Source organism: Aspergillus niger (genome assembly GCF_000002855.4).
Source record: "Aspergillus niger supercontig An02".
Classification (NCBI taxonomy): domain Eukaryota; kingdom Fungi; phylum Ascomycota; class Eurotiomycetes; order Eurotiales; family Aspergillaceae; genus Aspergillus; species Aspergillus niger.
The window spans coordinates 1,529,558-1,544,897 of NT_166519.1; the positions used below are offsets into that span (position 1 = coordinate 1,529,558).

The window sequence follows — 15,340 nt, forward strand, 5'->3', positions numbered from 1 at the left end:
ATGTCATCATGAGTCTTGGGAAAAGATTCAAGGTCATTAGTAAGGCAATGGCTTGTAGTGAAACCATGTAGATAACATGATGAGACAGTGGTGTCCTGCATATCACCCAAGTGAGGGATCAATACTTGAATCGTCACCAGCAGCAGGAGCAGTCCCCTGAAGCCCCCATGCCCCCTCCCCTATCTCCTTTCCATGAAACTTCATCAGCAGCCCCACAGTTACAGGACCAAGGACCGTGTTAAGCAGAATCGCCCATACGGCGGTAATAAAGGCGTCCTCACTCACGTATGAAGTCTCATTGTACCCGACCTCGACAATGAGGAGGCCGATCTCGCCGCGGGCAACCATTGCCGAGCCGAGAAGTAGGCCGGAGAGACAGACTGTAGACCAGACTGGTTTTGTGCTCTCGTCGCTGTGATATTCTTCCCTAGGATACTCTTTTGCTACTTTTCTGCTCAGGATGTTGGAACCGGATAGTAATTGCCAAAGTGGGACCCAGATTCCAACGATGAGCTGGTTCATTGTTAGTTGTCATGTTAGAGACAAAATTAGCGAGAGTGGAAAGTGAATACCTTTGCAAAAAGCATCAGAAGAGTAAAGACAATACCCCTCCATATCCTCTTCCCTGTCCAAAGCTGCACAAAGGGGATAGCGAACCCGATACTCGAAAAGAAGAGAGGCTCCATAAGATACTTCTGCACATCCAGCAGGTACCGCTCGAAAGTGTGTACAAATGTCGGACTCTTATTCTCCTCTCTTTCGCCTTCCTCTCGGCTCATGACTACAAACGGTCCATCTGGGTGCTTACTGGGAATATAAGTCAGGAATGTACCAGCCAGGAACGCACCAAAGAGGATGGAAGTCCCCGTATACGCGGCAATGCTGATAAATGCGCAGAGGACCAAGATCATCAGGATGATGTTGGAGATGTGGTCGAATCGAGCGAAGTGATACTCGATATAGCGGCGGAAGAGCGGCGCAAAGAGGAATTTTGTTACCAGAGGGGTTACAATAGCCATGCCGATGGAGGCTACAATCGGGCGGCCAATTAGCCAGCCTAGATTGACAGAGTGGCCTTGGCCTAGTTCGCCCAGATCATTGATGACGCTGTATCAAATGAGTTAAACCGTGATGAAGGTGGGTTTCAGGCAAGTATGTCATCTACCTTAGCATTACCAGACCGACAACGTCGTCAATGACAGCTGCGCTTACGAGGATCGATCCGACGCGAGTTTGGGCGAGATCGACCGTGCTGGAAGCGGTTGAAATAACAGCAAAGGTAGTGCCGAGAGAAGTAGCAGACAAAGATGCTCCCACGATGAAGGTTTCAACAGCACCTGCCGGGATGTGTCACTTTTGAGAGTCCTAATCGAGTAACGCATACTCACCATAACCGAATCCCAAGTACAAGAGCAGGTAAGAAAGTCCGATCGGAAATAGAACCCCTGTTGCAGCGCCAATCATACTCAAGAAGAAATTCTTCTTCAGGAGGTCAAGACGGGCTCCTAGCCCGCCTTCAAAGATGATGAGTATTAAGCCGATATAACCTAGAGCAAGGAAAGTGGATTGCCAGTCTGCATGCAGGATGTTTGCCAGTGGCGTTCCGTAGATGATACCGACGGCGATCTGGCCAATGATGCCGGCGCGGATGATTTTGGAGGAGATCCATTCCGCTAGTGAGAGGAAGAAAAAGAAGGAGATTAGGATGAGAATGTTGACAACTGATGTGGTCAGTTTTTAATGATAATGGCAGTGGTGAAGGCATCGTCAACGTACTGCCTGGTTCGTGATATGGGAGGAAACCTCCAGCCATAATGCACTTTTCAGTCCTCGTGCTTTATCTAGTGGATAGTACTTTGTAGTGGTGGCGATACAAAGGGGAGTTCAATTCAACAGATGAACGGCGAGTCCAGACTGAAGAGACTTGACCTCTTCTACAGTATAATCCAACAGATTCTTGGTCTCAATACCATCATTCAATGGAGGAGTTTTATGCATACTGCAAACATGGTGACAGGTGTGTCCCAGGTCGCACAAAAGTAAGGTTGCGGCAATGATCTCACTGTTCAATTCTGCCCGCGAGAGCCATGGTCTACTTACTACCACTACCTACTAACTATCGATCTTCTCCGCAAAACCAATTTCGTGTCCTGGGTCGCGTTAAGATGTTAAGATTCAAGTTACTCACCTCACGATGATGCCGACTTACAAGTTACAACAAAGTACTATATTCCATTATCCACACCTTATCTGGTCGCCGGGGCATCGTCCCAACTGTTGTGGAGAATCCACGAATCCACCAATCCACCACCCGTTTAGTTTTGGTGCCGGTTTTGGCTCCCACCGCCCGAGCACTTCCGAGGGTATTCCGCATCCGCGAAATTTTCTCCTGCCCGGCTTCCCCGTGTGCTCTTCTCCAGCTTCAACCTTTTCCCTCCATCCTGCCAATTCTTTCTTAATCGGGTCTTTTTTTGGGGTTCCCTTTCTTGTCCTGCGTACGGGGTCGGGTTGTATTCGATTCAATTCCCCTTGTCCTTGTATCATACCATTTTGCTTCTGTTTTCTCCCCCGTCCGTTTTCTCATCCTTTTCATCCTTTACTACTTCCACCGCCACCCGCTTTCCATTCTTGCTGGGGTTCTACACAAGCCGTCATCAGGTAGCTCTGTCTTATTTAGTGCTACCTATCTATTCTATTCTCTATTTTCCCCTTCGATCTACTACCAATTAGTCCGTCATAATGGCCCAGACCAATGGCGAACTGGAGCACTCGAAAGGTTCGCCTGCTTTTCCCAGCCGTCAATCACCGATCCCGGCTTGGTTGTATGTCCAGTAAAACTAACTATGCCCACAGAGACTCCCGAACAGCTCACCAATGGTAACCACCCTGAGGAAACTCAGGAAGAGGATAACACCGGTGGTACGTCTCCTGTCGCTTATGACTCGATCTTGCGTACATGTTACTGACCGTGAGTCATCGTTTACAGGTCTTTTCCAGATCACCGTCAAGCTCCCTCATGAGCCCTACAAGATCCAGGTGATGGTGGGTATTATGTCTACAGGTGTCATGCGACTAGAGGAATGATTCAAAGACCTTCTAACCCGAATACTTAGGTGTCGAGCCAAGAACAAGTTCAAGATGTGCGCCAATCGATTGTCGAGCTGCCCAGCACCTTCCAGTACACCTGCTTCCACCTCGAATTCAACGGCCAGCGCATCAATGACTTCGTCGAGCTGTCCGAGGTGCCTGACCTGAAGGCTGACTCTGAGATCACCCTGGTGGAGGATCCCTACAACGAGAAGGAAGCTCGTATGCACGTTGTTCGCATGAGAGAGCTGGTTGGCGCTGCGGGTGACCGGGTTGACAACCTCCATGGTATCAGCGCTGGTCTGTCTCTGCACGATGCCATCTCCGCTGAGGTGGCTGATGCGTCGGAGAAGGAGCACTCCCTGTCCAAGTACGACATTACTAGCTCCCCCTCTCTCAAGACCATCCTCCCCCGCGCCGAAGCTCCCCTTCCCAAGACCGTCAAGGCCATCTCTCTCTCCCCGTGGAACCCCGTTCCTTACCACCTCCGCCAGAAGGGTCACTTGCTTTACCTCCAGGTCACCACCAACGAGGGTGAGCAGTTCCAGATCACCTCTCACATCTCCGGCTTCTACGTGAACAAGAACTCGAACATGAAGTTCGATCCTTCCCCGAAGACCATCCCCAAGAGTGGCCGCGCGCACTCGCTGCTCACCTTGATCGCTCACCTGTCGCCCTCCTTCAACGCCTCTTTCGAAGCCCTCCAGGAGTCGAACAACAAGAAGGATCTCCTGACCACCTTCCCCTTCCAGAACGCCATCCCCAACAACCCGTGGCTTGTTCCCCCTCCCACCTCGACTGCGAACGCTCACCAGCCAGACATCACCCGTTCCCAGGAGAACTACCTCATCTCCGGCGTTGACAACGCGGAGACCCTCCGTGACTGGAACGAGGAGTTCCAGACTACCCGGGAGCTGCCTCGCGAGACTGTTCAGGACCGTGTTTTCCGTGAACGCTTGACCTCCAAGCTGTTCGCTGATTACAACGAGGCCGCCGCTCGCGGTGCCGTCCTGGTGGCTCGTGGTGAGGTCGCTCCTCTGAACCCCACTGAGAGCCGCGATGCTCAGATCTTCGTTTACAACAACATCTTCTACTCTTTCGGTGCTGACGGTGTTGGCACCTTCGCCTCCGAGGGTGGTGACGAGGCTGCCCGTGTCGCTGTCGGAAAGGATGTTGTGGGCATCAAGGCCGTCAACCAGCTCGACATCAACGGTCTCTTCACCCCGGGAACTGTTGTCGTCGACTACCTCGGCAAGCGTATCGTTGGTCAGAGTATTGTCCCCGGTATTTTCAAGCAGCGTGAGCCCGGTGAGCACCAGATCGACTATGGTGGTGTTGAAGGAAAGGATGTCGTGGCCACTCACCCCGACTTTGTGTCTGTTTTCGAGAAGATGTCCAAGGCTCTTCGCGTCAAGAAGCACGCCGTGTGGGACAAGGAGGGCCAGCGCCACGAGCTTGAGGGTAGCGTGGAGACAAAGGGTCTTCTGGGTACTGATGGCCGCAAGTACGTGCTTGACCTCTACCGCGTGACTCCCCTGGATGTCATGTGGCAGGAGGAGGAAGGTAGCGATGCCTACCCGCACCGCATGTCCGTCCTGAGACTGGAGCTTGTTGAATCTTACTGGAGGCACAAGATGAGCCAGTACGTCAAGGCCGAAGTCGAGCGCCGCCGTAGCGCCAAGGCTGAGGCCGATGCTGCCAAGGCTGAATCCTCCGAGGCTACCGAATCCAAGGAGCAGGCCTCCGAAGAGAAGAGCGAGGAGGACCAGGAGCGCGTTGACATCTCCGGATTCTCGCTTGCGTTGAACCCCGACGTCTGCAGCGGCCAGGTTCCCCAGACCGATGAGGAGAAGGAACAGTGGGCCCAGGACGAGAAGGAGGTTCGTGAGACCTGCGACTACTTGCGCTCCAAGATCATGCCCGAATTGATCCAGGATCTGCACGACGGTGATGTCGGCTTCCCCATGGATGGACAGTCCCTCAGCCAGCTTTTGCACAAGCGTGGTATCAACATCCGCTACCTTGGTAAGCTGGCTCAGCTGTCCAAGGAGAAGGGTTCTCGTCTCGATGCCCTGTCTACTCTCCTTGTCCAGGAGATGATTGCCCGTGCCTTCAAGCACATTGCCAACGAATACCTTCGTAACGTGCCGGCGCCATTTGTCGCCTCTTGCATTTCTCACTTGCTCAACTGCCTTCTGGGTGCTGATGTCAACCCCAACCCTGTTGCCGAGATCGACGCCTCTCTGCGCTCCATCTACCCCGAAGGCGACTTCTCCTTCGAGAAGGCCACCCCTGCCACTCTCCGGGCTGCGATTGAGAAGCAGGTGACCATTCGGTACCGCTTCACCCTGGAAGCCGAGTGGTTCAACTCTCTTAGACACTTGCAGCTTCTCCGTGATCTGTCGATCAAGCTCGGTCTGCAGCTTGGTGCCCGGGAATTCATCTTCGACAAGTCGCAGATCCCTGCCAAGGCCCCCGCCACTAACGGTGCCAACGGTGTTGCCCAGGAGGAGGGCAAGAACAAGAAGAAGAAGAAGGGTGGCGATTCGAGCTCTCCCGCCCGTGCCGCCAAGGAGGAGAAGCCTATCCTTGCCATTGTCCCTGATGACATCCTCAACATTGTGCCCTTGGTCAAGGACGCCTCCCCCAGGAGCTCCCTTGCTGAGGAGGCTCTGGAGGCCGGTCGTATCTCTCTTATGCAGAACCAGAAGCAGTTGGGCCAGGAGCTCATCTTGGAGTCTCTGTCTCTGCACGAGCAGATCTACGGCATCCTCCACCCTGAGGTCGCCAAGCTCTACCACCAGCTGTCCATGCTGTACTACCAGACCGACGAGAAGGAAGCGGCCGTCGAGTTGGCTCGCAAGGCTGTCATCGTCACTGAGCGTACTCTGGGTGTGGACTCCGCTGACACCATTCTGAGCTACCTCAACCTCAGTCTCTTCGAGCACGCTTCTGGAAACACCAAGACTGCGTTGGCTTACATCAAGCACGCCATGGACCTCTGGAAGATCATCTATGGCGCCAACCACCCCGATTCCATCACCACCATGAACAACGCCGCGGTGATGTTGCAGCACCTTAAGCAGTACTCGGACTCTCGCAAGTGGTTCGAGGCCTCGCTGGAAGTCTGCGAGTCTCTCTTTGGCCGCCAGTCGATCAACACCGCGACCATCCTGTTCCAGCTGGCCCAGGCGCTGGCTCTTGACCAGGACTCGAAGGGTGCCGTTGGCAAGATGCGTGATGCCTACAACATCTTCCTTAGCCAACTGGGTCCCAACGACCGCAACACCAAGGAAGCCGAGACCTGGTTGGAGCAGCTCACTCAGAACGCGGTTTCGATCGCCAAGCATGCCAAGGACATCCAGGCTCGCCGTCTGCGCCGGGTCAACATGAACCCTCGCTCTCTCGGCACCAAGATCCAGCCTCAGGTTGGCCAGACTGCTCCCGAGGTCGCTGGAGCCAGGGCTCCCGGCAGTGCCTCCCTGGACTCCCGTAGCGTCGATGAGCTGCTGAAGTTCATCGAGGGCGGTGATGCCGGTTCTTCCAAGGCCAAGCAGAAGAAGCGCGCTGCTGCCAGCAACCCCAAGCTCCGTGGCTCGAAGAAGTCTTCGGCTTAAGCATGATGGGTTGTCTCATCTCTTTTCTCTTACCCTCTATTTCCCTGTGCATGGCCGCTGGCCGAGCTAAAAAAAAATTATCTTGGGTTTATTTCCTTGTACTATGCCTGTCTTAATAGAGGTATTTATTTGGCTCTATATATCCCTGCAAAGAGTTGATGTTTTGGATGAGCGGGCCGTTTGCAGAAATCTCTCTACTCCCGCACCGAATTGGGTGCTGATGGTTCTATGTTATTATTTCATTCTTCTTCCTATTGTCCTGTTCATTTCACGTCTTTTGGCATGGGGTTCTCTCTATCGCGGGCAGTGCATAGCCAGGCCGGGCGATTCGCATGCTATGTATTATATACGATGATCGGTGGTTATCCCAATACGACTCTGTAACGATGCTATGTCTTTGGTTCATTTTTCTCCTCTCTTTGTAGCAAAATATCCAACTCTAAACTTAGATGGCTGGGAATACACAAGTCGATGTCATTAATAGTCAGGATTGAAAGCGAGTGACCCTGGCTATCGGCGCTAACTGCATCCAGAGGAGCAGCAGCAGCAGCAATGTTTACATCTTCTCATTCCGCCGTCTCTGCCGGTTACTTCCAGTATCTCTCAGTTTATTTCAGTTTTGCATCGATCCTGGGTCCGTTGGATTGCGACTCGCTGTATATCCTAACCATACAGAGCTATCTTGGATCTATTTAGGTGTCCCTACACATAAAATCAGCAGTAGTAGAAAGCCATGACTGATCAAGCCCCTGACTGTTTACCACCCCTCCGCTGACCAAGAAACCCGGCCCAGAGACGGGCTGTAATTTCTCAGACGAGGAGAGGAGCCTGATGACCCAGCATGAGCGGATGCTGCCAAATGCCTGAGGTCATTGGTTCGCAGGAATATCTAGAATTGTTCTGCCTATTGTTGGTATACCAACAGGATGCAATGCAGTCGAACAGTTCGTAGAGTTTATCCAATAGGTGTTTCAATACTGTGAGGATACCTCGGGAAATTCGCGCAATTATATGGAAGCTTGCTCAGCTGATGGTAACGGGGGAATTCCTCCGCTCGACAAGGTGGCTGCGGAACAGCAATAGCATTGGCGGGGGTTGTATTGGATGTGCCACCTCACTTGTACCGATAGGAAGAAAGCATAGGGGACTGGAAGGCTAGCACACGCCAGTTGCCAAACGCCTGGCTCCCCACGGCGCTTCAAGCCCAGCTGCTGCGAGAGCCGAGCGTCGATGTTCCAACCAGTAGCAGGTCGCCCAGCCCTGAACCTTCCAGAGGAGGCTTGCATCCTGCGTGACATCTGCGCCATCGATGAGCGGGACACAAGGGTGCGGGATGGATTGATTGGAGGCCACCGTCTCCCAAGAGACTTCAGTTTCGGTTGAGGAACGAGGGCTGCAGTTCCAGTTACGGCCAGCGCCTCGCCAGCGATACGCGGGCGCGTCCTGTTCTGCACCGATAGCCGCCCGGACACGGACGGGCCCTTTCGTGTATTAATTACCCCAGGCCAAGACCAGCGTCTTGAAGAAGGGCCCGAACACACTCATCAGCTCCTGCGCGGATCCTATCAGATTGACTTCCCCAAACCAAGGTGGTTATCATCGATCAGCCCGTGTGGTGAAGCCGCCGATCCGCACCGCCAGTAGGGGACGGCAACAACCACCACCACCACCTCCTCCTCCAACACTGGTTCCCACACCGTCGGAGATGCAGCGTCCTTGACGCTCCACTCGTACGCGATCTTCCCCTGTCGAGCGGGTAATTTCTGGCTCTGATGATGACAGCGAGAACGAGCTGAATTCCTTGTGAGCGCGGGGGTTGTGGCTTTTTACTTTCGCTCGGGCTTTGGGAAATTGGCAATGATTGTTGGCGAGGTCTCAATTTTCAGACCGAACCCCATCACTGGGTCGTTGATGGGATGGTCTGGTCTGTCCATGTTCATTTTGATTTTAGAGTATTATTGTGACCATTTTATTTCCTGGCGAATTCGGGATGGAGCCACCGATTAATTCTGGGTAGGGTGTGGATTGATTGATTGATTGAGTGATTAGGTTTTTTTTTTTTTTTTTTTTTTTTTTTTTTGGAGGATCTTCTTGGTTTCTGAATTGATCGACTGATTGATAAATGATACCCGCGGGCAAAAACAGCCATTCATTCGTTTGATTCTTGGGTCCGGTGGTTGGATTTGCCGTGGGGGAAAAAAGGGAAATACTATGTGGCATGGGATGGGCACGGAATTTTAGCTTTGTTCTATCGTAGATCTTGAAAATGGATAACTAAATTCCCTGGTAGGTGAACTAATGTGGTTAGGTATGGCTTCATTGTCTGAAACTCCCTAAGTAGTATTACTGAATGGTAGAGTAGTAGTTCCAGTAAGTAGAAGACCATAAACCCCCACGATCTGTCAGTCAGTCAGTCAGACGGTCACCTCCTGAGCGGGAAGAAGTGAAGCAGCCGCAGTGACAAGACTGTCGCACGACTGTAGCTTAACAATAATAACATTGACAGATGACATATATCATCATGCACTGACAGCAGAAGGGAAGTATAAATCAGGATAAAAATGAAACTAATTAATTAATTTAATCACCCCGACAAGTTCATCAACTACCAAAATCACCCCAGGAATAATCATATTACTTCTGATTGATGAAATGACGGTTTGTTTTTCATCCCATATTAATTCCCACTTTTCTTGAATCGATGAGTAAATGAATGAGGGACTTCTCCACCTGCTGCTTTGGGGAAGGCGTGACGATAGGAACTTGCTGTAGACTACTACTAGACTACTATTTCCCCCCCAAAAGTAAAACATTAACAATCCTTCTATCCTTGGCTGGGGGTTGGTGTGCCGTGTGGTTGATATCAGTATCTACTAGTAGAATTAATGTCTCATCATGATGTGTGTGAGAGAGAGACATGGTAAGTTAGTTACACAAGAGAAAGGATTGTGCAGAGAGTTTATTCCCGGAGACTTTGTATATGTTAAGCATAGAAGAAGGAAGAGGAATAATCAATCAGTCAGATCACGGGTCTCCCGGTGCCAAGAATAGGTCCCTCTTTCTTTCTTTCTGCCCTTATTTTTGTCTCTCCTTCTTGTTCTCGGTAATTCTTGTCTGATATCACCAGCCAAATAGGCAATGACCGGCAATCATGGCCACACCACTCAAGACAAGAACTCCTGTCTAGAACTACTATCATTATTATCTCTTCTGATTCGCCATATCGGAAAAGGTCTTTGCCTATCTTGACACTCTCCGACTCTTTTCTTCTGCTCATCCTCAAACCTCAAACCGCGCCAAATCCACTTGGGGCCCGCTCTTGTCCGCCCTCGCCGCCAAGATTGGCTCGCTAACTGGCTCTTAAACTTCTACAACGCAAGGGCGACGGTCATCGCTCCCTCCAGCCAAGCCGCGAGATCTCATCCGGCCTCCGCTGGGTTGTTTCATCTAGGAACCCACTCATCCTCTCTCTCCCCCCCCCTCTCAACTCGATCGATGGCCTCATATATCCGCTTCGCTTGGCATGGAAGGCAAATTTGACAGGAGTCACCCGGACGGGCCCAGCGTCTCTTGGTGACCTGGCTCGACCTGTCCAGTGTTCCACCTCATTCTCCCTTCTCTCCACTTATCGCGATGCACTGACTTGACTCGATGGGCCCGGATGCTGGGCCCTGATGAGTCGCCGGCTAACCCGCAATGCTCCAATCCAGCCAAGGGCGAGGAGGAAGATTGAGAAGGTTTTTGGCACTGGCCCTCTGGAGATCTTTCTCAATTATTCTGCTCGTTCTTCTTCTTCGTAGACTTTTCTTTTTCCTCTTCTCCTGCTTTTCCTTTTGTTAAGCGCTTTCCCTTTCACATATCGGCTACAGGATAGTCAGTCCCTTCTTTCCCTTCTATCCCTGCTATTTTTTTGGGTACCTATCCCACGCCCCCCAATCGATTTGGCTCGCTTCTGCCTCGCTGTTGGGTAGTTGTTGGCTGTTGGTACCGGTTTTTTTCGTTCATTCTTTGTCAGAACCTTTTTCCTTTCTGAAGCTGAAGAGCAAAGGGTGTGACTGGTTCATATTTCCATTTTGAACATTCCGTTCCGTTGCCCGCCACTGTCGAGAGATTCCACACGGAAGTATCCCAGTTCCCAGGCGACCGTCCATTCTCTGTAAATCAAGACACACCAAGCTTTTTACCGTATTTCCTTTCGATCCGCCGCCAGCCTTGTCGCTTGGTCTTTGTTCAAGTTGTGATCTTCCCGCTGCTCGACAAAGCGCCATAACAATACCCTTGTTGGTGAACCCTGGCTCAGCTGGACGTGGGATATTCTTGCTCTCCCCACGCCAGTCCAACAACTAGAGACTTCATATACTCCTCATTGGGTCTCGTGCATGGTTCATTGACGAGGATCATTTCGGGATTTTCTTTCCTTTTTTCTTCTTTTGCATTTAGTTTCTGAAGAAAAAAGTCCGTCTGGGTAGAGCTGGTCTCTCCTGCAAGAAATATCCCCCTATTAGTACATCTTGACGTCGATTGTCGAGATATCCTTTCCACTCTTTTTTTCTTCTTCTCATTTTTCAATTCACACACAAACATGCATTCTCTTCTTCTTTGCTCGTCCCTGGTCGGACTTGCTTCTGCAGCAGAGCTCGAAAAGCGCCATGGAGGAGGGGGCTGGGCGTTTTATGAGATGCTCAACGATGATCTCGCTCGTCTCACTCTGCTGGTTCTTGGCCTAATGGCTGCCTTCATTTATGTCTGGAAGATGTGGCATCGTCTTGCCAGTCATATGAGGCGACTGGCAAGTTTCAACAATGAACGCCAGCGGTATTTCGTTCACCCCGACAGCATGCTCGCGAAAATCAACAACCATATCATCTATGCCCCGTTGTTCCGTACCCGCCACAACCGCGAGTTTCAGCTCTCCCGAGCTGTCAACATGGGCACGCTGCCCAGTCGGTTCCATTCCTTCATCCTGGTGGGCATCATCGTCATGAACATCGTCCTTTGCGTTGTTACAGTACCCTATGGGTCCGAGGAGTCCACGGTTGCGGGCCTGATCCGCAACCGCACCGGAACCATGGCCACAGTGAACCTTATCCCGGTGGTGCTCATGGCCGGCAGGAACAATCCCCTGATCACCCTGCTTCAGGTGCCGTTTGACACCTTCAATTTGATTCACCGCTGGCTCGCTCGCATTGTCGTCTTGGAGACGATCGCCCATGTGTTCGCTTGGGCGGTTCCCAAGGCCCAGGAAGGTATGTTGCAGCCCTAGTAAAAATCCATGGTTCATTTGTGTGCTGATAGGTGTATAGCCGGTTGGGATATCGTTGGGATGGTTTTTGGAGAGAGCAGCTTCATGCTGAGTGGATTGATCGTAAGCATTCATGGAAAATCACGCTTGAATTTGGCTAACTTGACTGTAAGGCTGCCTGCGCCTTCACTGCCCTCCTTGTGCACTCTCCCTCCCCCATTCGCCATGCATTCTACGAGACCTTCCTTCACCTCCACATCGTGTTCGTTGTGCTTTCGTTTGCCTTCCTGTGGATACATTTGGATGGTATGGTGTCCCAGAACTACCTTCTCGCCGCCATCATCCTCTGGGCTCTCGAGGTAAGCCACCATTTTCCTATTTGAAGATGAGACAGATAATTAACAATAGATCCTAGCGAGCCGCTCGCATCCTCATCATCGTGTACCGTAACTGCGGAAGGGAGTCCACGACAGCGCAGGTCGAGGCCCTGCCGGGCGATGCCCTGCGAATCACCCTGAAGATGGCACGGCCCTGGACCTTCAAGCCCGGCCAACACATCTACCTGTATATCCCATCCATTGGTTTCTGGATGAGCCACCCCTTCTCCGTCGGGTGGAGCGAAGCCGAGGAATTCCCCGCAAGCGAAAAGGGTATCCCTATGACCCAGCAAGACCTTGCGGGCCTCCAGAAGACAACCATTTCCTTGCTGATCCGTCGCCGCACTGGCTTTACCGATAAATTGTTCCAGCGTGCTCAGAGCTCCGCCGGTGGACGGGTAACCTTGCGAGCGTTCGCAGAAGGCCCGTATGGTAGCATTCATACCATGGACTCTTATGGCACGGTCATGCTCTTTGCAGGCGGTGTCGGCATCACACATCAAGTACCATTTGTGCGGCATCTCGTCCAGGGCTTTGCCGAAGGGACCGTGGCGGCCCGTCGCGTTACCTTGGTCTGGATCATCCAGTCCCCCGAACATCTCGAGTGGATCCGGCCCTGGATGACTAGCATTCTGGCGATGGACCGCCGTCGTGAGGTCCTCCGGATCATGCTGTTCATCACGCGCCCGCGCAACACCAAGGAAATCCAGAGTCCCAGCGCTACCGTTCAAATGTTCCCGGGTCGCCCTAATGTTGACACCCTGATCAACATGGAGGTCGAGAACCAGGTCGGAGCAATGGGAGTGCTGGTATGTGGAAACGGAAGCCTGAGCGACGATGTTCGACGGGTCTGCCGCAAGAGACAGGACCAAACGCAGGTGGATTTCATCGAGGAGAGTTTTACCTGGTAAGGTGGCTGGTGGATGGCCGCCTTTTGAGTGAATGCTCATTCGGCCCCCATTCGTGTCTCAGCACATCGACGCTTGGCGGCCGTGTCCTCCGATTATCCACAGCCTACGGGCTACCTGTGTGTTGGATCCTCTCGGTGTTTTGTTGGTTGCTATTGGTTTATACTTTTATATAGCTAGGGTAGTATATATAGTTGCTCTTTGTATGGCTTGGCTCTGAAGCTTGCGATTGCACATAACAATCAGTTTTGCATAACTTTATTTGTGCTTATTTGTGCTCGTGTTTTTTTGGAAGCCAACTGGAGTATTACTAATTTGCATTGTACTCCGTATGTTTCCGCGATGCTTTCTGTTTCCGGTCAGCTTCTTCCAACCCCGTAGGACTCCTGGACAGCAGTCAGCACCGATAGTAGTAAGGACTACTAGTAGCAGCGATGCATTTCCTCAGTAACAAATGCAGTAGATTACTAACCTGCACCTACGAGCATTCCAATGCAACCCCTGTCCTTAATCCTGCCAACTACGAATCACGCAATCCTAATCATAAACTAACCGTACAGTAAGCCGGCATGATATTATAGTTACCGACCTATCCCCACCCGATAAGAAAATAAAATCCCCGATAGAAACACTTCGATGCAGGAAAAAGTAAGTAGCTTAGAAATCAAACCTCAAGCTCAAGTGGGGCCACGGATGAATCAGCCAAAAATGGCATCATCATGTTCCCTAAGGTTACTAGTTAACTCCCCCTCAACCAGTGGACATTGTTAGCTGTTCCATTGCATTAATCATCGTGGAGGAGTAGAGTTATCTGGTCGGTCATGAGCGGGGTTCGTGTAGGGTCTAGAGGCCTATTTAATGCCCGTTGTTGTCGTCGCTCTGCATCTTCTTTTGTATCATCCCCATCATCATCCATTTACTTGCATTCGTTCTTCGGTTCACGGAGTCCTTCTGTTCAGAGTCGAGTGCATTTATTATCTTCTTCTACTTCTTCTTTGTATAGTACAGCTACAGCTACAGCTACAGCCGCCACAATGAGCCGCCCCGACATTACCCTGTACACTGCGCAGACTCCCAATGGGATTAAGATTTCCATTGCGCTGGAGGAGCTTGGGTATGCCAAACATACACCTTCCTGGGATAATCGGCAATTGACTAAAGCGATAATCCAGTCTGCCCTACAAAGTCGAGAAGATTGACATCTCCAAGAACACCCAGAAAGAGCCGTATGCTCCCTAACCCCCTTCCTCACATCAACTCACCACCACTAACCACCAACACAGATGGTTCCTCGAAATCAACCCCAACGGCCGCATCCCCGCCTTAACCGACACCTTCACGGATGGGTCCAAGATCCGGCTTTTCGAATCCGGCAGCATCCTCACCTACCTGGCGGAACAATACGACAAAGACCACAAGATCTCCTACCCCCAGGGAACCCGCGAATACTACGAACAGAACAGCTGGCTCTACTTCCAGAACGCCGGTGTCGGGCCCATGCAAGGCCAAGCGAACCACTTCCACCGGTACGCGCCCGAGCGCATCGAGTACGGCGTGAACCGCTACATCAACGAGACACGACGTCTATACAGTGTGCTGGATGCGCACCTCGCCAAGTCGAAGTCTGGGTATCTTGTTGGTGATCACGTCAGTATTGCGGATATTTCGCATTGGGGATGGGTTGCGGCGGCCGGGTGGGCGGGAGTTGATATTGAGGAGTTCCCGAATCTGAAGGCGTGGGAGGAGCGCATGGCTGCTAGGGAGGGCGTTGAGAAGGGTAGGCATGTGCCGAGTCCGCATACTATTAAGGAGCTCTTGAAGGATAAGGCCAAGGCGGAGAAGATTGCGGAGGAGTCGAAGGGGTGGATTCAGCAGGGGATGAAGGCGGATGCTAAGCATTAGTTTGTTAGTATTATTTAGTTAGTAATGATGGATATGACTGTTTGAATCTGCAGTGATGGGGTTGTGAGATAGTATTGATGGTGAAGTAATCAGACAGTTGTGCTTTAGTTACTGAAAGCTGCATACATCTTTAGCTGGATATTCTGCTTCCCTCCGCCCGCTTAGTCATCACCACGTGCCGGCCTAAAAGCCTTGCCACATCTCCCT

At 51.6% G+C, this 15,340-nt stretch overlaps 5 protein-coding genes across 5 annotated transcripts; 3 read left to right on the forward strand and 2 right to left on the reverse strand.

Annotated features, from left to right (window-relative positions):
- Positions 1–102: 102 nt before the first annotated feature.
- On the reverse strand, positions 103–1,813 carry An02g06520 (uncharacterized protein; the record flags this gene model as incomplete). The annotated part of the gene is made up of 7 exons (XM_059746369.1): positions 103–405; positions 496–513; positions 573–763; positions 833–1,107; positions 1,166–1,337; positions 1,389–1,721; positions 1,777–1,813. The coding sequence occupies 7 exons, from the start codon at positions 1,811–1,813 to the stop codon at positions 103–105; spliced, it is 1,329 nt and encodes a 442-aa protein (XP_059606859.1).
- Positions 1,814–2,739: 926 nt separating this feature from the next.
- On the forward strand, positions 2,740–6,704 carry An02g06530 (uncharacterized protein; the record flags this gene model as incomplete). The annotated part of the gene is made up of 4 exons (XM_001399752.3): positions 2,740–2,776; positions 2,854–2,919; positions 2,987–3,042; positions 3,114–6,704. The coding sequence occupies 4 exons, from the start codon at positions 2,740–2,742 to the stop codon at positions 6,702–6,704; spliced, it is 3,750 nt and encodes a 1,249-aa protein (XP_001399789.1).
- A 692-nt stretch (positions 6,705–7,396) lies between these two features.
- An02g06540 (hypothetical protein) lies at positions 7,397–8,638 on the reverse strand (the record flags this gene model as incomplete). The annotated part of the gene is made up of 6 exons (XM_059746370.1): positions 7,397–7,556; positions 7,694–7,770; positions 7,829–8,147; positions 8,204–8,266; positions 8,340–8,471; positions 8,535–8,638. 6 exons carry the CDS (start codon positions 8,636–8,638, stop codon positions 7,397–7,399), a joined length of 855 nt encoding a protein of 284 aa, XP_059606860.1.
- Positions 8,639–11,286: 2,648 nt separating this feature from the next.
- An02g06550 (uncharacterized protein) lies at positions 11,287–13,132 on the forward strand (the record flags this gene model as incomplete). Its single annotated transcript, XM_059746371.1, has 4 exons — positions 11,287–11,950; positions 12,008–12,114; positions 12,267–12,305; positions 12,362–13,132. Coding segments are annotated over 4 exons (1,581 nt in total), but the record flags the coding sequence as incomplete, so codon positions are not given.
- Positions 13,133–14,265: 1,133 nt separating this feature from the next.
- On the forward strand, positions 14,266–15,133 carry An02g06560 (uncharacterized protein; the record flags this gene model as incomplete). The annotated part of the gene is made up of 3 exons (XM_001399755.3): positions 14,266–14,345; positions 14,404–14,457; positions 14,515–15,133. The coding sequence occupies 3 exons, from the start codon at positions 14,266–14,268 to the stop codon at positions 15,131–15,133; spliced, it is 753 nt and encodes a 250-aa protein (XP_001399792.3).
- Between the last annotated feature and the right edge of the window lie 207 nt (positions 15,134–15,340).